At 39.6% G+C, this 23,180-nt stretch overlaps 1 protein-coding gene and 3 non-coding genes across 4 annotated transcripts; 2 read left to right on the forward strand and 2 right to left on the reverse strand.

Annotated features, from left to right (window-relative positions):
• Nucleotides 1-2,465: 2,465 nt before the first annotated feature.
• On the reverse strand, nt 2,466-2,576 carry trnal-caa (transfer RNA leucine (anticodon CAA)). The gene is made up of 2 exons: nt 2,539-2,576; nt 2,466-2,511 (listed from the first exon to the last, which is right to left on the reverse strand). It is a non-coding gene; the product is annotated as a tRNA-Leu (tRNA).
• Nucleotides 2,577-3,872: 1,296 nt separating this feature from the next.
• trnal-uaa (transfer RNA leucine (anticodon UAA)) lies at nt 3,873-3,955 on the forward strand. The gene has a single exon. It is a non-coding gene; the product is annotated as a tRNA-Leu (tRNA).
• A 5,775-nt stretch (nt 3,956-9,730) lies between these two features.
• Nucleotides 9,731-9,804, reverse strand: trnan-guu (transfer RNA asparagine (anticodon GUU)). Its single transcript has one exon. It is a non-coding gene; the product is annotated as a tRNA-Asn (tRNA).
• A 1,559-nt stretch (nt 9,805-11,363) lies between these two features.
• LOC148806018 (uncharacterized) lies at nt 11,364-15,098 on the forward strand. Its single transcript, XM_088909690.1, has 2 exons — nt 11,364-11,736; nt 14,017-15,098. The coding sequence occupies exons 1-2, from the start codon at nt 11,364-11,366 to the stop codon at nt 15,096-15,098; spliced, it is 1,455 nt and encodes a 484-aa protein (XP_088765816.1).
• The last annotated feature ends 8,082 nt before the right edge of the window (nt 15,099-23,180 follow it).

Consider the following 23,180-nt stretch of genomic DNA (forward strand, 5'->3'; position numbering starts at 1 on the left):
CCGTCTTTCATTATGTCTGGTTTAAAATAATGTATCTTTAAAACAGACAAAGGGTTTATGAGTCTCCCTGAAATTCACACACGAAGAATAAAAGATATCGCGTTTAAAAAGAATACAAAGATGCCGGCGATAGAAAACGGAGAGTCTTAAGTGCGCGCTATCACTGAACTAAACTCCCGATCGGTAACTTGTCGGCGGGTTTTTAATTGTGTTAGGAAGCGCAAACAGTCAACAGTGTACATTTTAAAGGTCTAAGCAAAACAATCAGACTTGAGGATTAATCAGAACAGGAGCCTCTACTTCTTTGTATACTGAGGTTTCGGGTGAACATCAAAGTGAAAGACAAATTCGCAATTTTCACTTTTTGATTAAGGAACAAGAAAACACCATCATTTGAACTGGATTCAAACCAGGGACATAAGAAACGCCTGCTGTTGTTGTCTACAGTCTTAAGAGCTAGCAACTGAGCTATCGAGAGGTCGGAAAGTAAATGTTTTGTCACACGCGTAGCCCAATGCAGTGTAGTGTTCCTCTTTATTTAAATCCCAGTTCGATATCAAAATACTCACTCCCATAGTCTCGTTTAGTAGAAGAAATGGACCAGGCTTCTACTCTATAAACGTCCATAGTTCTTATAAAACATTTGAAGGGACATCGGTGCAGGCAGAAATCGACTCTTTTTCTAGTGGGAACAGGATCACATAAAAACTTTCTTTTGAATTGAGAAGAGGATCATGGTGACACTCAAAACATACTTGCCTTTGCTTCTTTCGAGGACGAATGGATTATTGAACTGCAAACATCGGAACATCGGATCAAATCTCTCCACTACTGCAGTTGCTTCTTTGAGAGTTTCTTCAAATATTTCAACTGAAGGTCAAATTCAATCTTACGGATTTTGGTTTTCTTTTGATCGAAATTGTATTAAAATCCGAGCCTCTTTCACAGTTGTATAATACTTTCCCCTGCATCCTCAGATAAAAATTCTAAATACCACAAAGTTACAATATATGGAATAGCATTTATTTTTAAATGTATTTTAAAATTTGCATTTATTTAGAGCTACATTTAGTGCTAGGTAAAGATAACATTGCTAATATTGATGGAGTACAAATGGAAGATGGATTTATGAGCTAAAAGTGCTAAAACGCCTCTTGTAACAACTAAGGACTCGTAGCAAGATTTATTTTCAAATCCAATCTTTGCTATTGCATTGCGTATTATGTAAACACGACCAGTTCCGGTTTCTGGTGCGTGCATTTTTTTCAAACTGAAATTCACAAGAACATTTTTCAAGATGCGCCATGTCCCAAAACCGTTTATCAGGACTACTATTAATATCAGGTGAAAGCAGTACAAAGCATAAATTTAGCCGAAATATTAAGAGACTATTGTCTGTCAGCTACTAAGCCATGTTCAGCCAACGCTAGAAATATTGCTGCTCTCCTAAAGTAGCAAAAGACCGCCAACCCAACTTAGAAACAGAACACAAAGGCTCAAACCGACGGGAGTGGGATTCGAGCCCACGCGTGCAGAGCCCAATAGATTAGCATTGCAAATTCGTGCCAAAACTATTGAGATACATCAGAATCGTACCTGTATTTCTTTGGATTTTAGGAAATTTATTTCAGCGTGTTTATTTTTTCTGCCTGTGATCTCGGAAAGAAAGACCCACTACCTGTTCACCGAAATATTCCGGGAGTTTGCTGTGGTTTAAGAGGAGTGTATGAAGGTAATAAAGGAGGGAGGACACGTGAATTGTATAGCTGCTGAACCCGGACACACACCGTCTCCAGCTACTGTTGGAGATTTACAGTTCAGAAAACTGCTGTCTCGAGCAGAAACTGATCTTCCTGCTTTAGTCAAGGTTATTGGAATCGGAGGTTACCGTGGGGTATAGCGCTTATATCTCTCTTCTCTGGCTAAACGGACAAGTTTAAGTTTACAACTGTAAAGTATAGAAATAGACAAAAAAAAAGCTAAAATACTTCAGTAAGGCCGAGCAGATAGGAAAGTTTAATAAAATGTTCTGTAAATCAATTTCCCTCGATTTCCGAACTCTCTGTTCGAGCTCTGATATAATCTCTCTGCTCCTGCCGCTGTCACTGGGAGAGTGACTAAATTCGGTAGGGCTACAGGTTGATTTCACAATGCCACATTTAATTAAATAAAGGATAAACCACAAGGAAAACAGATATGTTTTAATAAATCTTCTTCTGGCTTTATATTTCGGTCTTTCACATTGGAATACATACTTTGCAGTAAATCTTTACTCGATTACAGGCAGCCCGAACGTAAGGGAGAATCGAAGCCTATTTGACTTTCTGCTAATCACATTGAAGTGTTCACGAAGCATTTCCCTGCCCATCATGTGCCCGCAAACCGGTTTATCCGTTTTCCTCTTCCTGTCATTGTCAGCGAGCGCAACAAGAAGGGAAAATGCAGGACAGAGAAAAGGTATTATTTGTCAGGAGTGGGATTTGAACCCACGCCTCTATTCAGAGACTAGAACACCCAAGCAATGGAAAGACAGGAGCCCTTGAGTCTGGCGCCTTAGACCGCTCGGCCATCCTGACGAACTACGTTCAGATCTCTTAAAAGCACCAGTAGTTCACTAAACTGAGAAATGCTTTGCTGGATAAACGTAAAATTGCCTGTTGTAGCCTAAACGGACCGGGAAATTAAATATTCGGATCGATTCAGAGTGTGCTTTACAGCCTTCTTGTAATATTTTGATCTGCTAGGGCGCAGTCGTTTTTACAATCTGGATTATTTCAAAAAGACCGACATCAGTGTAATACAGCTTTCACGTTTGGGAACAGACCTTGTATTGTACATTTCTTATAGGTTTATTTTCCTGATTGCAACATACTGTGAAGCATAGAAGCCAGCTGCATAAATCTCTATTACACGTCATTTATGAAGGCGTTTCAAATAGCAGCCACTGCAGGATTAACGCTTTTGGAGCATGTATTATATTGTAAATAATCTTATTTAAATAAGCTTAAATTCGCATACTGTTTTTCAGACAGCGCAAACCAGTCTGACCTCCTACAACTTTCTGTGCCGCTGAGTAGATCTTAAAACAGCTGCAGCCAGAGTAGCCGTAATGGCAACCCACTGCTTTGAGATCGGCTTTTCTTATTCTGCAGAACCACCGGCATCGGAATATACTGATCCGCATAAGAAGCGCTTTCGGTTTCTGATCGTTTTTATTGAGCGCTGCTCTAACTTTACATTTGCTCGTACTAGTTTTTCCCATGAAAAAAGACATTTCCCTCATTACATGATTTCACTTTTTTATTTTCAACAAGTAGAAAGAAATAAAATATAATTCCATATAAGAGACACAGGTTGGATGGTTGGTGGTCTAAGGTGTTGCGTTTAGGTTGCAGCTTTTCCTGGAGACCTTTGTTTAAGTCCTACTTCTGACAAAGTAGAAACGAAAAAATCCCTAAGTAGAAAGCATCTCGCATTTCACGTGTTTAATGTTAATTGTCTCAGCGGTTGCCTCGGTGAATGATGGATCTTCTCTCTTGCAGGGTGACGGCAAACTTCTTCAGAGAGGGGATCTCCCACGCACGGCTTTTCTTCATCAAAAGCGGAGACAAAAGAAACAGACTTCAAACTGAAATTAATTACTTCTTGATCGTTTATGACCGTCTTTAAAAAGCTGAGAGAAGGCGAAAACGTCTTTCGAAATGAGGAAATGTCTGCTGACAGTAAACACAGCTCCTCTTTAGTACTGTGCTAAGTACCCGTTTGTTGCGCGGCAGAACGGGGTACGTTTCTGTGACAGGGCCCTGGTTTATTTTTTTTTAAATAGTTGAATCATATTGAAATGTTAAACAACGGAGATAAAGTCGCTGTTGACCAGGATGGCCAAGTGGTTAAGGCGTTGGATTTAAGACTTAATGGACAAATGTCCATGTGGGTTCAAACCCCACTCCTGGTAGAGTCTTGTAAATATTTTGAAGTGAGAGGTAACTTTTAAGACTTACACTCTATTTAAATGTCATTTTACTTAATTTCAGTTCTCTTCACTCCCTGGGATAACTGAACTCACAATCGCATACTGAAGGCTTTATATGCATTATCTGTGATACAGCTTCTAATAAAGACGGAATGAAACTGTATTAATAATAAATGACATTGTTTTAAATAAACGTGTATTGATAAACTTCATAATTAATAAAAGTGGTGTGACAGGAAAGCAAATTAAATATTACAATGATATTCCAAGCAACTGATGCGTAAATTCATTATGTCGTGACAGTTTTATTCCCACTATAAAGGGTAATATTCTAATGTGATCCAGTGTTCCGCTTAGTCTGCTTCTGAATTTCTTCATTTCAATCAGTCCTCTATTTCAGTAACCTCTAGAGGGCTCAGGATTGAGTTCCTTGAAGTTAAGAACAGGTTAATTAAGGAGCTGCAGGCTGAGTTCGTTGTAGTCTTAAATTCAAGAATTCTTCGATTTTAAGAAAAAAGACAGGTATGTTTTGTGTCTCATGGTGATCCTCTTCTCGATCCAAATGAAAGGTTTAATATGATCCCTCTAGAAAAAAAATAAGTCAATTTCCGCCTGGAGTGATTGATGCCCCATCAAACATTGTGTAATATTCCTGGACGTTTATACAGTAGAATCCTGGTTCGTGTCTTAAATTCAAGGTAAACAAGACTAAGGAAACGAGTTGGAAACTTGATGTTAAACTGGGATTTAAATCACCCGGAACATGACACTACATTGGGCAGTATGTGTAAAGAAACAACTCCTGTCATCCCTTCGATAGCTCAGTTGATAAAGCGGAGGACTGTTGTGGAAACAGCGTTGAATCCTTAGGTCGCTGGTTTGACTCCGGCTCGTAGGAAGGTCCCTTTTGTGTACTTTAATCAAAGACAATAAATAATTTTCACTCAGACGTTGATCAGAAGCTCAATAAACGACGAAGCAGAGGCTCCTGTTCCGAATTCCCCTCACGTCTGATGGTCTTGTTCTAACCGAGATCAATCTAAAGTGGTACAAGGGATTTTAACAAATCTGTTCTTTGAATTCAGGGACTGCTCTGTCTGCTTTGTGCTGACCACATTTATATGTCTAAGGTATGTGTTTAATAGAAGTATATTCTACATCTTTTGCCCACTGGGCCAATTGCTGTTCACGAGCTCCTAGCCCCACTTGTTCCCAGTGGAACCAGCCTGAAGCAGCAGAACAGAGGTTTTGTTTCATTATATTGTCTGCTGTTGTAAAACAAGTCATCCCTTAGGGATAAAAACTCTCCCTCGAGTAACGCGTCTCCCGTATTTGCCCCATACGCCCAGGGCTCATCTCTCAGCTGAGTGATCAAAAGCTGAGCTCCAAGATTCTGAATTTCATGTTGGGGTACAACAGACCCTGCTGTGAGATTGGGCAGGGGAGAGCTGGTTGTGCTCCTGAACTAGTCCCTCCTCTCTTAGTTATTCCTGTATTTGCATCACAGTCTATAAACTCCATCAGTGCCCTATTGCTTTTCTTCCAGTTCCCATATTTTGTTATAAAAACAGCTCTGGTGAGTTAGGTATCTAACTCAAATTTCACAAACCTATCCAAAACGAGTTCTGGTACAATTCCTTTTTTACTTGAAGGTCTTTAGCTTAGTTGGCAAGACCTGGGTTCGAGCCTATACAGTGAGGCATGAACTAGGGCGGGAGCGACAAGGACAGAAACCCTAGAACCCGTTACAATAACAAAAGGACAGAAATATATGGGGATAATTTCGAAATCGCAAATATGAGATACCATAGCGCGGTTTTTTCTCACTCCCTGGCGGAAATGGGCTTCATTATTATGTGTATTCTTGATACATCACAAGGAGGTACTGTTCTCTTTATCGTAGCCCCGAACACCTCGTATGGAGTTTGCGTGAGTGAGGTCAGTAACGAGCTCGACCCAATCTACTGCTTTCATCCAAAACAGCCCTTTATTTGGCTTTAAACTCCACCTGTTACCCCTCACACTCAATGTTTCAGAAAAAGGTTTTAATTTAAGCTTTGCCCAGCAGAGTATTTGAGCAGAGAAAATGAATAGAAGCGCTATTCGCGCCAGTCTAGCACAGTAACCACTAACTCCAATAATAAAATAATAATAATAATAATAGCAGCGAAAAAATCCCGGCTCCTGCTTAAAAAAACAACTATTGAAATTGTACATCTCCAACACTGGCTGGAGACTTTGGGTACCCGGGCTCAGCGGTTATATAGGACAGGACTCGGCGAGTTGCAGGTGAAACTCATTGCTCTGCGCTCTCCATGCGGAATGTGCGTCTCCTCCCTCCAGACTCGTCACACCGCCTTCATACTCTACAGCGGGGGAAAAAAAACTCCCCTTTACTGTCTTCATACATCCCTCTTAAATCCCAGAAACACCGAAACTCCGGGGCGTTTCTGTGAGTCAGTACTGGGTTTTTCTGTTCGAGGTTACAAGCAGAAACAATAAAAGCGCTGAAAGCAGGAAGTTATTTCTGCTCTTAGGCATAAACGTGTAAAAATACATTTTCTGATTCCTAAAACCTAATAAAATCCATGTAAGTTTCCCTTTTGTTCCCAATGCACATAACTGAATATAAACCAGTCACTAGTTATGGCGCAGTTCTTACAACAAAGATACTTACATTACGAACTTTTTTTTCATACGAGCTCTTGCCGTTTTTAAATTGAATATTTTGTTTCAATTCGCTAAATCACACGAAACACCAGCAACACTCATCGTAAGCATCTGACCAATCACATTCCTGAATTTTAAAAGTATTAAGTATTTATTTTAAACTTTTTTTAATTTTATACACTTGTTTTACATATTCTTGCCATTTTTGGCATATTGTAAGTGGATTGTAACTTCAAAGTGATCATTCCTGAGCTTTATAACTGTGTATCATTTCTTTTAACCTTATTTTAATATTTTTTAATTATTTTTGCATTTTACAGAACGTTTTAAATATATTGTGAGCATTTAAGCATAATTTTAAAATAGGACTATCAATGCTCCTGACTTTTAAACCTGTATTTCTTCTGACATTAATCTCTCCACCTGCAGATGAGGAGGGAGGTATTTGATTTTAAATTTGTTGATTTGGGGGGGGGGGGGAATGTACATGAATTTCCTTGTGTGTATCACCAGTGGGAAACTTGGCATTTTTGGATGAATTGCAATCTATACTGCAAGGCCTTAAGACTGATATAGTAATGACTGGAGATTTAAATAACACATTTGATACATCACACAGGAACAGCATAACATCTAAAATGGCAGAACCCTCTAAATCACTGAAAAAATTCAGGCACATTCATAATCTATAAGATGTTTGGTGGTTACTGTGTCCTGCTTCCCTTTCATATTTTTTAGTGTGCACGAATCTGTCCCTCTTCTTTTACTAGTTTTTAAGGAATATTCTGATATCTCTGATTACAAGATCAAGCCAGAAAAAAAATGATGACAATTAGTAGGAAGAATGATTCAGTACAATGTATTGAAAATGTATCAGGATGGTCAGGAGGCTCGCTGCGAGAATGTCCTGCCCTTGGGAGCCTTTCTGCTCCTGGGCCGTCCTTCCCTGGAATTCTTTAGAATAGTCTCGCACCCCTGGAATTCTCCTTAGAAATTCTCCTTCTGGGAGCTCTGTGTTGCCTGTTTTTACCTGGAGGAACTTCAGCTCATTCATTGGCTGAAAGTTCCATGGGCATCAGAGTCCCACGTGGGTTACTCGGCCCTACCAGTCCCTGATTGGTTGATCAAGGTGAGATGTGAGTCACTTACTCCTGACACTTAGGAATGCAGTCCAGATGTCCATCTGGCACTCCCTAGACAGATAGGCGCCAATGGATGACCATTGATCATGATAGCCAGGCTTAGCTAAATGCATCCCCATTTGGGAGCTGTCCCTTATCAAAAGAAAACATCTTTAAATCAGCCTGCATGAATAGCTTCTCTGTGGCTGCACCACAGAGATGAAGAGAGAGATGGGGCCTTATTTGGGAAAGCACAGCAACACTTAATTCTGTCTTATTAACAAGCATTGCCGCTACAATTAGTAGGAAGAAAGATACAATGTATTGAAAATGTAATATGTTTTAAAGGATTAAAGGGAAAAGAAATACTTTATCTACGCAAACTAATTCAACTGAGCTCCTCTAAACAATATAGCCTGAAGAATTGCCAAAGCACAATGTATCAATTTGGGTGACACTGGGGGAAAAGGATCACAACATTGAGAACCACAAGGCTTATTTTCAACAGCAAACTTTGTGCTTGAAAATATTTGACAAAAAAAGGAATATTACACGCACGGAAACCAATATTTACCACTAGGATAGAATGCAGCATAGAACAGTTGAGGTTGACTTGTTCACAGTGAACTGTCCTCCAGCGATAGTCAGCTGTAATCACCGACGCAGACATGATGTTAATACTCTGACAGCACCTTGGCTGATTTGGTTAAAGTGTTTTCCCCCTGGTTATAAAAACGTCTCAAAATTCTGACACTGAGGTGTGAGACACAATGTAACAGGCTCTCATAATCCCGAAGTACAAGAAATTTTACTGTATTGTTTTTTAAATTTGATCCTGTGAACATTGCATGTCCCTCCTTCCTCATTACCAAAACATCTCAATGTCACCAACAGTATGTACATTTGTAATTACAACACTTCACTGTTGCATTTCTGAGTTGTGACATTGTGAACATGGCATGTTAAAGTATATAGAATATCTAGATCAGAACAGGCTAAATGCAATTCATAGTGATTTATCATTTTCTTATTTTCTAAATGAAAAAAAAAAAATTCAGTGATTATGACACTTCGGTATGACATAAAATATGCTTCAATGACAGAATAAATAATCATGGAAAAAATACCCACAGTGGTATTCATAGTTGTGATTATAGGAATGTTAAATATCAGGTGAGTAGCTGCGTCAGCATGCGTAGGCTGCAAAGGAACAAGTAAAGGATTATTCCATGCTGAAAAGAGAAGAAAAGAATCACAACGTTTCGGCTGTGGAGCCTTCTTCAAGTGTGAGAAAGACAGGGCAGTAAGCAAAGATAATTTTCTTTTTATCTTTGCTGACTGCAGTTTATCTTTGATGACAACATCAAAGACATTAAGTAATTTTTACTGCTAACAGCTCCACATCAACTTCCTTTTATATCTAACCTCATCAGATCTCTCAACTCCCAACTCTTCCAGTTTCTCACTTCAGAGAAGGATAAAACATTCAATCATCCTCTACAGAGAAAAAACATCAACACCCCTACCACCTCCACCAATCCTAACCTTGTTACTATACCCTCTGATCTTTCCCTTTCACCCCTTTGCATCCTCAGCTAACATATTTTAAAATTACAATAGACTGTATAGTATTTATGTTTAAAATTAAGGTAAATATGTCAAAATATCAAATTCCAACTGCACAGTGCTATCGTAACAATGCTTGTCAAGTTCTCAAACAAACCTGCATTGTATTTTTAAAATATTTCAGCAGAGGATTCAACTGGAGTATAAATGACGATTCGACGATCATTTTTCTTGGGTGAATATGGTTTTCTGGGGAGTTACGATGTTGGGCATTGTTGGACATTTCCTGGTGATCCTGACACGTGTTAAACACTCGCATTTGTTGCAAATATTAAAATGGCTATGGTTTCGCTGAGAAATCCAATCGACCGAAGACAATGTTTACATCGCAAACGAAAACCGTCTCTGGGTGGATTCGAACCACCAACCTTTCGGTTAACAGCCGAACGCGCTAACCAATTGCGCCACAGAGACTAACTTGTAGGTCCTTCTCTCGAATCACAAATTTCTGGTTAAGAAAAATCTCTTACCGTTTATTTTGCCAGCCGGTAATATTTCTTCTGCACTGATAACCAAGAATTGGATTTAATTTTCCGCAAGCTGTGTGAATTTCATCAAAAATAAGTTTTCCAGAAAGGAAATGAACACATGCATTTAACGAAATCAAGCCCTTTGTGAGTGCCCAAAATGGTACGTTCTGTACTACAAGAAAGACACGGCTGGGATTTGAACCTAGGTTCTTTTGTTTAATAGACAAGTGCTTTAACCAACTAAGCTACGGTGACAGGATAGCCATCACCTTTTACAGCCACTTGGACACACCGCTCTGAGACATCTGCATTCAGTAAGCGCTGAGCATGCTCTCAGAGCAAATTGCCTCTTTTACATTGCAGCCCCGACACTGAGAAACGAAGAGAAGTGGCTTTTATCTGGCATTTTCATGTCCAATGCGTTTGACATCTCCCAAGGGCGACAGAGTTCTTTTGCAACACTATTTCTTCTTCTTTTTTCTTTCTGTACGCTTTGATAAAAAACAAAAAATCGTGCAAGGGAAAAATGTATTTTTTTCATAGAGAAAACGTGCACCAGGAAATGTTGTGTTGAGAAGAAATGAGTTAACACGATCCGTGACCTAATTTATCGGAGCAATTGCTCAACCAGCAAGGTCTGGAGAGGTTGGAGTCTGGTGGATGTGAAAATTATACGGTGTTGTGGAAGAAAACAGTCTTTCTGCTCAACATTGCAGTCTTTTTTCTGAAAAATGAAACAAAGGATTACTATAAATTATAGAAATCATAAATTATAATAAAACCAACCTTTATTATGAATAGAGATATAAAACTATCTATTGTAATCAGAAATATAATTTGTCTAACTAATTACATGCCATAAAGCCCATAGAACTAATGGATGCACAGAACATGTAGAATGGTGTACTTAGATTATCAGAAGGCTTTTGACCTACTTTCCATTTCACATTTTCTGTTTAAAAAATGATTTTCAATACCTGATCTCTTGGATGTCTTGGAGATATCAAACCAATTGGCAACAGGAATTGTTCACATTACCGTCTATTAGCAGACATTGTTTAGATATGAATCCATTACATTAAAAGTTTGATCCCGTTATTTCAATACACGTTTAAGTACTGTTATTTATTTCAATACAGGCGAAGGATCTGGAAATATATGAAAATACAACATATATATATTTGTATGTGTATATATATATATAGATGTGTATATTTTATGTACATATATTTGTAAACAATGCTACATTATTTTTCATTGTATATTCAACAAGATACAACATACTGAAAGTCCTTCACGTGAAGTGCATAGCAACAATCACTAAGGAAGTGCGTCATGTGGCAGGATGTAGGAGGAGTGATCGCTCAGTTCCTGTTCCTGCTTCAAGTATGAATTCAAACCCTTGCAATCATATAGACCCGTAGGTGCGTAGGAGTCTTAGTGTTTGTCATTTCAGTATCCGCATAGCACTCTCTCTGTATTTGTGATCAACTTTGGTTAAATATGACAATTTTACTGTTCAATCTGGAAACTGAGCTTCACGTTTTCATGGAGGTTTTGCTCAAATCGATCGTGTATGAAGTTTCACGAGTGTTTCGAAGCAGGATGTCTGACTCTGAGGATGAGATTGAAAACAAACTCCGCAGCATCTCCCAGATACTGGTAAGACGGGCCGTGTTTAAAATCACACAGTGTGTGGAGGAGAGTGTCGGGAGTGAAATGGCGCAGCTGAAGAAGGAAAACGAGAGCCTGAAGTGGAGATTGCAGCTGTGGGAGAAGGAGTCGGGAGCAGGAGGAGATCAGGGTACCCAGACGCTTCCCTGTGAAGTCCCTGCAGGAATAAAGGAAGAAATGGACACGAAACTGCAGCTCTCAGGTCAGTGGGGTGACTTGTATGTAGTCAGGGTGTGTGTGAGTTTAAAAACAGTGTCTTTAACTTCCTCACTGGTGAGAATATAGTGCAGAGACGCAGAGTGAAGTGGGAAAGACTTGCGTGATGTAACAACGGGATTCTTAACTGGAAACTGAACTGTTTTGTCCGGTTACAGTGTTTCACTGAATCAGATAATAATACAACGTAATTAAGAAAGAAGACTTATGTGTATATATATATATTGTTTTTACGTTTTATTGGTTTATATTATTATATGTATGCTAATGATTGTGTATACAAAATAATTTTAATTGGTTTAAGTATTGCAGTCCTCCAGGGCCTGTGTCTGTATTAACTAATCTCAATGCAGTCTTAATGTACTGTAGTGTCCAGTCAGTGTGTGTAATTAACCTCCCTCTCTCTCAGTGCAGTGTTAATGTACTGGAGTGTCCAGTCAGTGTGTTTGGATCAACCCCTCTCTTTCTTTCAGTGCACTGTTAGTGTAAATGTAATGTACTTGTGATATTATTACAGTAGACTTACTTTTTCATGGTAGTTAGGTTTCTAACATAGCTTGTATTTATAAAATCGCCTATAATCAGAACACCCCTTTATACCCACTTATTCCCCTCTGCTTAAACAACCCAAATCGATTGGGAGTGTACTAGTACATGCATGTATGTAGTTTAAAGTATAATAAAAAGTGTGATACAGCTTAACTTCTCTTGACTTGCCTTTCCTCTTTGTACTTGTCATATCGATGGTGATGCTGCATGATAACTAGTGACTAGTTCCCAAAGAGGAACTCAGCTGCATGGTGTATAAGAGTTGAATTTTTTATGTTTCCCACATTCTTTACATTTTTATTTACAGTATTTGAATTTTTTTGTTCACCACTAAATGGCTATACATGAATTTGTGTAAAAATGTTATGTAAAGTACTTGTCTGCTGTATTTTTAATCCCTTTTCACGTTATCTGTGTTAAAAGAGATTAAATGTGTTTGAATCTTTGATGTATATCAAGTTTGGAAAATGAGTTTTTAAAACTTAAATTACATGCTACTAAATAATATCTTTGCTATCTCAAGTTTAAAATGTAAGCTACTTTTTCCGTGGATAGTACTTCCTTTTGAGCGCTACTCTAAGCTCGTATTAAAGTTCAGGGCTAAATACTAGATCACATGGCCTCAGCTATCATTATTATGCTGATTATACTCAAATATACATCCATACCAAACCTGACACTGATGTAGCTGTCTCTTTTCTATCTAATTACATCTCTGACATAAAAACTAGGATGACTGAAAATTTCCTTTATCTAAACTGTGACAAGACTGAAGTCATGCTTATTGGAACCCCCCCATCAACTTTGTAAAGCCAGTCCTGTAACCCTATCTGTAGATGGTTCTGTACTTGAGCTTCAGTCTAAATTGGAAAAACTTGGGGATGATATTTGACTCAGGCTTGACATTTGACCAACATGTGCAACATATTGTCAAAACAAACTTCTTTCTTTCGCCTCAGAAATATTGCTCAACTACACCCTATATTATCGTTAACTGGCTGAAAAGTTTTTTCTTCTTCCAAATCGACCACTATAACGCTCTGCTCTCTGGGGTTTCTAAATCCACATTGAACAAACTCCAGTAAATTTGGCAGCCAGAATCCTGACCAGGTCTAGTACAAGTGTTCACATTACTCATTATGTGAGTCTAGTACAAGTGTTCACATTACTCCTATCCTGGAGTCCTTGCACTGGCTTCCTGTTAAGTTTCGTGTCAACTTAAAATTCCTCCTGCTCACCTATAAGGCTCTGCTTGGCTTGGCACCTCAGTACCTGTCTGAGTTATTATCGCTCTACTCCCCACCTCACAGCCATCTCTCTTCTGTTTCTGGTCTCCTATCTTTCCCCCAGTCCGTCTACACTCTATGAATGAAAGGCCCTTCTGTTATGCCCTAAACTCTGGAACTCTATCCCCAAGGATATCAGAGAGTCACCTTCTCTAAACTCCTTTAAATCCAGACTCAAAACTTTCTTCTTTAGAAGAGCCTTTATTTACCTGTTCTTTACCCATCTGCTCCTACTGTATTTTGTACCACAATCTGCTGTCTCCTCAAACAGTGTATTCCCATCATGCTTATATTGTGGTTTTTTTGTTGTTGTTGTTGGCATTATGTAGAGCACTTTGAGAAGTTTATTATTATTATTATTATTATTATTATTATTATTATTATTATTATTATTATTATAAAGGTCTTGTTTTCTTGTCCTGTGTTTACAGGCTCAGAGGCCAGTGCTCTCCCTGATGCTGGGGAAAGGGCTCCTCTTGAACAGCAGCACAGTGAGGAGGAGTGGGGCTCCAATCTGATGCAGGAGACAGAGCTCACTGTTGCAGAAGGGAAAGAGACACTCAGTGAGCAGCACACAGAGAGCAGACAGAGTGTCGAGGATCTGGACTCTGTGCCCATGATGAAGATAGAACCTGAGTGTGAGACACCTGGACTCTTAATATTAACGGAGAAGATTAATCATCTGGATACCAAGAATATTGCAGAACATTGTAATGAACTTTACTGCATCACTGTACATGAACTCAAAGAAGAACTGAGTAAGTTTAATGTTACAGAGCAGGACATGGAGCCCCAGTTGATTCACACTGCTGACCAGCACACTGAAGGACACGATGGAGAAAACAAATCTCAGTTTCAGCACACAGAGCAAGACCATTCCATGGAGCATTTGCAGAATAAGAGACCACAGCACGATCAGAGGATGAGGAAGAATCACTCAAGGCCTTGCTCAGAAGGAGTGGACAAACTGCCATTATGGCACAGGGAGGAGCAGCGTTTCTGTCAGTCTAGCAAATCAAAACCCGACCAGCACCTTCAAACAGGAGAGAGACCTTTCAGCTGCAGTCAGTGTGGGAAGAGTTTTAGTCACTCATACCTCTTAAAAAGACACCAGCACATTCACACAGGAGAGAGACCATTCAGCTGCAGTCAGTGTGGGAAGAGTTTTAGTCATTTGCACCTCTTAAAACGACATCAGCACATTCACACAGGAGAGAGACCATTCAGCTGCAGTCACTGTGGGAAGAGTTTTAGTCAGTCAAGTACCTTAAAAACCCACCAGCGCATTCACACAGGAGAGAGACCATTCAGCTGCAGTCAGTGTGGTAGGAGTTTTAGTCAGTCAGGTCACTTAAAAACACATCAGCGTATTCATGCAGGAGAGAGACCATTCAGCTGCAGTCAGTGTGGTAGGAGTTTTAGTCAGTCAGGTCACTTAAAAACACACCAGCATATTCACACAGGAGAGAGACCATTCAGCTGCAGTCAGAGTGGGAAGAGTTTTAATGACTGAATCACCTGAAGAGCTCACCAGCGCATAAAATAAGATCCCTTTATTGGCCATATACAATTTCTTGTATTAGGTATTTGTCTTTTCACAACATGCTCACCATGAGGCCTGCAGATAGGGAGAGAAGCTTGGTGTCAGAGCACAGGATCAGCTCTTTGTACAGCATGCCTGGAGCAATCAGGATTAAGGGCTTTGTTCAGGGGTCCAACAGAGTAGTCTTCCTCTGTCAATTGAGGAATTTGAACTGGCAGTCTTCCACCCACAGACATAGATCCTTAACCACAGAGCCACCAGACTACCCTTAATTTCACAGGAGGGATACCTTTCAGCTGCAGTCAGTGTGGAAAGGGTTTTAGTGATTCAAATACCTTAAAAGCCAACCAGCATACTCACACAGGAGACCTTCAGAATCCACCAATGCAGTCACACAGGAGCGAGTTAGTTCATTAAGCTACAGTTAGTATGGGAAAACACACCAATTTAGTCACCAGTTTTCCACTGAAATCACTATTCGTTGAAGTAGGTAGCTGCGTTAGCATGTGACATTCGTTAAAGCTTCCACAGCTGACACATTGTGTTTTTTTTCTTCACTTTTCAGCATAGAATAAACCTTTACTTGTTCCTAAAATGTCTATTTGTTATAGTCTCTTTGTAGTCACCAACTTTTGATTTAGTCTAGTCAACTAAATTTTGACTGTTATTACCCTTACTTATGGTTGATTAGAACAGAATTAGTTTTAATCATGCCATTGACTTTATGTGTATAATAAAATGTATAAAGTTTTTAGTTTTATTCAGTTTTAAAATGAATTAAGTCTAAATTGATTTCTTTATTTCTGTTTGGTCTTGGAATGTTAAGTTTAGTCCTGTTTAATTTCCAATTAAGACTGTTCTCATTGGATAGGCTTGTAATTGTGTGACAGCTTTTAACTTACATTTTACATTTTGAGCAAGAAATGTGTATAAAACAGATTAGGTTCCTTAACTGTAACTCTTAAGAAAAAAAGTCCCACATCTGATTAAAATCTACCAAAAAGCTCAAAGTCTTTGTTGCACAATCTACATTTTATTTACCCCCAGAGAGAATAAATATCAAATACAAGAAATATGTATGCAATAATGGATAAATAATGAGGAAACAGAGATATTATATGAATCTCTCTTAATAAGAAAATCTATTTTGGCACCATTACTAATCCATATTTTTATGTTTTTTAACAGTTTTTTTTCAATGCAATTTTTTTTAAACCAGACAGGACCCGCAATATATATACACTTTAACAGCCACTAAATGCAATTAAACATTATTAAACATTATTTTCTCATGACCTCGTACGAATATGATTTGCAGTTCCTGCATAGCCAGACCTTTTGGTCATCCCTACCTTAGTGAGCATCTTTGCTTTTCTCTCAAATACAACATTCACTCCACAAAGAAGATAGATTATAAAAGTTCATAGGAGTGAAGTGATTCCTCCTGGTTTCTCGTACAAATATATCTTGACCACCACAGAACAGATACCCATGTAGCTGATTCAAGATTCAACGCCTCACATCTTCGGCACATTCTTTGTTCTTTGGAGATTGTTATGATCAATAATGAACTTGTTTGGGGAAAAAAAATAATCAGATACATTGGTAGATGTTCTAAAAGCATTTAGGAGTTTTTGAAATAGCCATCAGAAAATGACAGAAAAGGAAAATTATGTACGCTTTCTCACACTGCATGAAAGATTGAAATCTGATGGGAGAAAAGCTAACAGTCTCCTTGTCGGGAAATGGAACCCCGGTCTCCCATGAGATATATGGGGATGGTCACAACTATATGAACAAGGGGTGCTTGCATGCTGCTAGAAGCCATTTCCTCTTATGGCTATTATTATTTTTTCGGGTTTCGGCTTTTATTTTCATTTTTTCCAGATTACTACAAGAAAACGGGTTTCCATCCGTACCATTCTCACTCCTCCTCTTCTATTGTCACAGCTCCTCCTCGTGCACTACCAACACCTATGGAGATGGTTCTTTCAGTTTTACTAATTAGGTTTTCAAAGGCTGGAAGTTAGAAGAGCGGAGGTTGTGAGGTGGGAGGAGGGCAATAATAGCTCAAACTGGTACTGAGGTGCCAAGCCATGCAGAGCCTTATAGCTGAGCATGAGAATTTTGAAGTCAACATGAAGCAAGAGCAAGGACTACAGGACAGGAGTAATGCAATTACTTGCTTGACCAGGTCTGGTGCTAATTCCTCCCTTGTGTCCTCGGGTTCATTTTCGATTGTTGACTCTGAAGAAGTCCTCTATTTGACTTGATCAACGCCAATCCCTAGAGGATTTCAAAAGGTTGAATCAAAATGACACGGGATGTTTGTGGGACTTGAACCCACAATTTGTAAATTGTAGAATTGTAGAAACATTTTATCATTCCGTACTTTCCTCTGCAGTCAGGCCAGTTCCACTTGAACTACGCTCAAAAATGGAGATTGATTTGAAAACACGAGAGTAAAGGGACACTGCACATCTGCACATCACGTCCGAGTTTAAGGACAGTAACATCAGAGATTGGAAGCTAGGGAGTTTCAGGTCTGTTTTTTATTATAGGATCAACAAAGTCTGAATACCTTTGCAAGAAGTATTTCAGAATCCCAGTCAAATCCAGTACGATTGCTGCACAGATCTGCATTCTACAATTAGAATACTGCGTATCTCCTTCTTAAGAATCACTTCTTTTGTTATCGCTGCCTCCAGGCGATGTAAACCAGATTCAGAAAAAAATAATTTGAACAACAATAATAATCACATTTGAGCGTGTTTTACTCCTCCTCTTCTTGCAATTTGTACTCAAAGGTTTATAGTTTTTTGTTCTGAATTTTAAAAACATTTTAGCCTTGATTGGAAGCTGTTCACTTGAAGGTGCGGTGGTCAAGTGGTAAGGCGTTGATCTCATAAACTGAAGTTGATGGGTTCAAACCCTCTCCGTGCCTGTTTCGTTTACCAAGACTTTACTTAATCTATATTGTCAATTGTCTTGCAATGTAGAAATCTCTGTAATAAGAAGAAAAGAACTATCAGTAGTTGTTAATAATCCTTCGACAAAGTAGTGGGCGCATTCAATACACCAGCCTCCACTGTTTGTCAGGATGGCTGAGTGGTCTTAGGTGCCAGACTCAAGGACTCAATCGTGTAGTGACAGTTTTATGTTATTCACAACACGGATTTCCCTTCATGTTTATTAAGATGTGTAATTTGTATGTTGGTTGTATGAGAACAGTTTCTTCAAAAGTCCCACCAATTAACAGTGGAGAGCTAGCCAACGTACATCTTCATGAAAACTCTCTTTAAGGTGATTACAAGTGTCTTGAACAAATCTGTTCATATTTTTAAAATAGTTTAGCTCAAGATGCAACGGGAGTATAAATGAATTCTCCCACCCTCCAATCCAAGATAAAACTCTATGTGTGAATCTTATTTTACTTGAAGTAGATGATGATGGTCATTATTGGAAATTGCCCATTGCTATCGACACAGGTACTCAGTTGTTATGTGCTGTAATTCGATAAATGCAAAGCATTTGTATTCCCTCCAATTATCAATAAGGTCAATAATGTTTTAAGCATTACATGCCCTTTTTTCCCTAGATGATGTTCATGTTGGATCAGTGAGAAAGGCATGCCTGGTTGTGCTTCAACCAGCACCTTACTATCATTTTAGTCCCCACCTGACTGCACTAAGCAATTGTACCACAGAGACTCCAACAGGTCAGTTTTCTCCATTTACAGTTTTTGGGGAAAAAAATAATCTGCATTAAGATTGTATTTCAAATTTCACAAAATTGTAATTATTTCTTGAAAAATGCTGTTTCAGAAAGAAACTGAGTAGACGTGAATTGCCCAGTCAGTAGAATATCGAACTTTTCATCTTAGGGTCCCTATTCAGGGGGCTGATTTTCTTGCAACTACTTATTCCATGCTGAAACAAAAACGAGAAACAATGTTTCAGCAGTGGAGTCTTCTTTGGGTGTGATACAGAATAAACCTTTACTTGTTTCTTTCAAATTAATTTAAACCTCCTCTCCAGCACCTAAACTCGTCAGTTGCTTTCAGTAGCTAAAGACACAGACCACACTGCTCCAGGTGAGGTTTGAATTCACAACCTCAGCATAACTCTGCTGTGTACTGCTGTATAAGTACCACATGCTGATCGATTGCGCCACTGAAGCTGTATAACTCCCTCTCCTCATACAGACTGCAGCTGCAGAAACACATGGTGAAAACATGGTTTCGATTGTGGATCCATCGCCACATGGGGGAAAGGGACAGTAAAATAGCAAGGAAAATACAAGAGAAGAACTGAAAGAATTGTGCTCACGGCAAAGTAGGAAGGAAAGAGGTGCCAGGATACATAAAACAGCTCAGCGTATAATTTGTAACGATGATATATATTTTTTTAACTAAGCAGCCTTAATGGCAACACAATGTTAGGAGTTCGGCTTTTCTTATTCTGCAGAACCAGCGGTATTGGAATATACTGATCCGCATAAGAAGCGCTTTCGGTTTCTGATCGATTTTATTGAGCACTGCTCTAAACTTTACATTTGCTCGTGCTAGTTTTCCCCATGAAAAAAAAGACATTTCTCTAATTACATGATTTCACTTTTTTTCTTATCAACGAGGAGAAATAAATAAAATATATAATTCATTATAAGAACCACAGGCAAGATGGCTGGTGATCTAAGGCGTTTAGGTTGCAGTTCACCCTGGAGATGTTTGTTCAAATCTCACTTCTAATAAAGAGGTCTTTCTCGTTAGAGTAGAAACGATAGAAGCCTTAAGTGGGAAAAAAAATCACAACATCTCGCATTTCACGTGTTTAATGTTAATTGTTTCAGTGGTTGCCTCGGTGATTGATGGCTCTTTTCCCTTGCAGGGTGACGGCAAACTTCTTCAGAGAGGGAGTCTCTGAATCAACAGAAACAGACTTCAAACTGAAATTTATTACTTCTTGAGTAAATTGATTACATCTCATTTATGACAGTCTTTAAAAAGCTGAGAGAAGGCTAAAACGTCAGTAGTATAGAGCGACACCTTTCATCAAACTTTTTCTCAGGCTGTACATGCATTACCTGTAATACAGCTACGAATAAAGATATTCATTAAAGTCAATAATAAATAATACTATTATTCATAAAGGCGTGCATTCATAAGATTCACCGTGAATAGTTGTGGTGTCTGGAAAGCAACTGTAGTTAAATATAGAAAAAAAGAGTTTTAGTTTTTGAGGTAATTTCAGGTAGAATGTAAGAACTAAAGTAAACTAGTCCCACAGTATAGCGTAGGGTCCTATCAATAGAAAAAAAATTGTAACCCGAAAACTACCACAAAACGAGAAGTCTTCCAGGAACCTAGGTAAATCCCTGTAGTGCTCTAACAACTATAAAAACAAACGAAAGAAATGTAGTGTGCTCTCACGAGGCACCAGTTCTGTAGGGGTTTGGGCATTTACTGGGACAATTATTAATTGTAGCAGTAAATCACAAAATTGATTCTTTTGATGGCTTTAGAATCCAACCATGCGATATAACTCAAACAACGCACACACACAGGTACTAATACACGAGGATACATTTATTAATACATAAAATATGCATATAAACCTAACAGATCTTATCGTTAGGGTTATCAGAATACAAAAGATATATATTCATTCAGTTACGAAGAGTTACCTATATCAAGAGGACATACGTTCAGTATATCATTCATTTAGACCATTTCGTAAATGAACTTGGTCACAACTTCTACACTAGATACTCAAAACAAGTACATAACTCTTAGGAATTAAATTGATATCAACTGGTTGGGATAACAATTGAATTCTCGAGCAGTAATGCAGTAAGTTGAATACTCATCCAATCTCTGGGCACAAAGAAGCAGTTGCAGGCTTGTTGCTGTCCAATCCGCGGTCCTCTTCCTGACCTGCTGGGACCCACAGTCATCTTTTCTCCTGTGCACAAACTCTTGCTAGTTTCAGCCAAAACTAACTAGTGGGTCAGTGAGCATCAGCAGCGCACCGTCGCAAGCTGCACAGCACAGCCTGGCACGGAGCCAGAGAGCGCGGATTGGACAGCAACAAGCCTGCAACTATTTCTTTGTGCCTGCAGGAGATCTGAATCCCCAAAGATTGGATGAGTATTCAACTTCACTGCATTACTGTGTGTTCACCCAGACACAGCCGCTGGGAGGTCTGTCCGTCTCACCCCTGGCCCTCCTGCTGCTGGGGGCTCTGCTCTTCGTGGTGCTGGCCCTGTTAGTGGTGTCCTGGTGCTGCCTGAGGGAGAAGGAGGCAGGAGATGAACAGGGATGACAAGTTGTGCTGTTGGGCTCATACAGGCTTTAACACATTAAAGTCCCTGAGTTTCCCATCAGGAGGTGTTAGGTCCTCAGGGTTAACCCATCTCAACAAAGAATTGTAAAGGATGCTACATCAACACTGTCAGAAAATCACTGAGAGATGAGAGAAGACACTACAGCTACACTGGGAATCTGAAGAGACTAATCTTCACACTGAGAGAGGAAAGGAGACATTACAGCTATACTGAGAATCTGAAAAGACACTGATATTCACACTGAGAGAGGAGAGGAGACACTACAGCTACACTGGGAATTTGAAGAGACAGAAAGACGGGAGTTATCAATGACAAGAAGGATTTCTGTTCACCTGTAGCTGTTGTTGGACTGGCTGTTGTCTCTGAAAGACCTGTGAAAGAGATACGAGAACTGTCAATATTTTGCCTTTGGTTTTACAGCAAGTTGAATCTACAGTGGAGCTGATAAAAAATATATTTATTTCTTGAGGTAAAACGTAAGATTGCAGAGATGAAAGAAGTCAGGTTCTGAATTGAAGAGTAGTGTTGTTCACACACACAGAGCTACACAACATCCTAGTTTTATGACTGATGATCCTAGCTGGTTCAATTAGATATTAAACAGTTATAGAATATGTGTAACTTCAGTGTATCTTCTCCATCAATCTGCTACCTTGTTCACCTACAGTGCTAAGACTCCCCTCACCTGTACAGGTAACCCCTGCATCCTCCTTGTGCCGACAGTCACTCTGATTCAGTCCAGAGTGACAGCAGTCCCACAGGTGAAGTTCACCTCGTCCAGCCAGATGGCGCCACTCCCTGGTCCGAATGAGGCCTCTATTGCTGCACTCACTGCATCCCCACAGCCCAGCTGTCTGCAGACCACCTGGGCATCCTGCAGGTCCCAGGAGTCGTCACAGATTGTCCCCCAGGAGCCCTCATACTGCAGCTCCACCCGGCCAGAGCAGTTAGTGCCTCCAACCAGGCCAGAGCCAGCGGGACTGAAAGAGAACAGTGAGGTTACTGAGCATCCTCAGCTCTGTGACTCTAGAAGAGAGCAGAGAAGTTACTGAGTGACTGTAGTAGAGATCAGTGAGGTATTGAGTGGCTCTAGAAGAGAGCTGTATGGTTACTGTTCCTCAGTTCAGGGCTGCAGTTCTCTGATTGTTTTACACACTGAACTCACCTGGGCAGTACCGCTGAGGCTGCTCTTCCTGAGGGGCTGGAGTGCTTCTGTCAGCTTCTTTTCTAGGACCTTCAAAGCTTAATGATCATATACAAAATCAAACTCACAGAAAATAGTGAAGAACAACAATAGTATTTCCTTTATTTTTATACTTGTTTGGATATACATTGCTAAGAATTCTGTTGAAAGCTCATGACGAGACAATCACTGTAGAGCTGCTCAAGAGGAAGAGAGCATCACTCTTCACTCTGTACCTGAGCAGGTGATCTCAGCCACTTCCCGGTCTTCACAATCATTCTGACCCCAGGCGGGGGAGGGACACCGCCACAGGGTGGAGTCGTGTTTGCGACAGGAGACAAAGTCCAGCCATTTGGGATCCGGGCTCAGCCTGGAGTTTGTCTCTCTGACGGTGCCCTTGTCTCCACGGCCCAGCTGTTTACAGATCACTGCAGCTGTGGAGTCAGTCATGCCATTCTTACACACACTGCCCCAGGTGCCGTTATAGTAAACCTCTGCTTGTCCTGAACAGCCTGCAGACAGTCTCA

Source organism: Atractosteus spatula, unplaced genomic scaffold (genome assembly GCF_055471065.1).
Source record: "Atractosteus spatula isolate fAtrSpa1 unplaced genomic scaffold, fAtrSpa1.hap1 Scaffold_61, whole genome shotgun sequence".
Taxonomy (NCBI): domain Eukaryota; kingdom Metazoa; phylum Chordata; class Actinopteri; order Semionotiformes; family Lepisosteidae; genus Atractosteus; species Atractosteus spatula.

Bases quoted from the DNA above. Each gene is read 5' to 3' on its own strand.
- LOC148806018 (XM_088909690.1), top strand. From the start codon at position 11,364: ATGACAATTTTACTGTTCAATCTGGAAACTGAGCTTCACGTTTTCATG. The intron at 11,737-14,016 runs GTCAGTGGGGTG...CTGTGTTTACAG, and splicing joins CACGAAACTGCAGCTCTCAG to GCTCAGAGGCCAGTGCTCTC.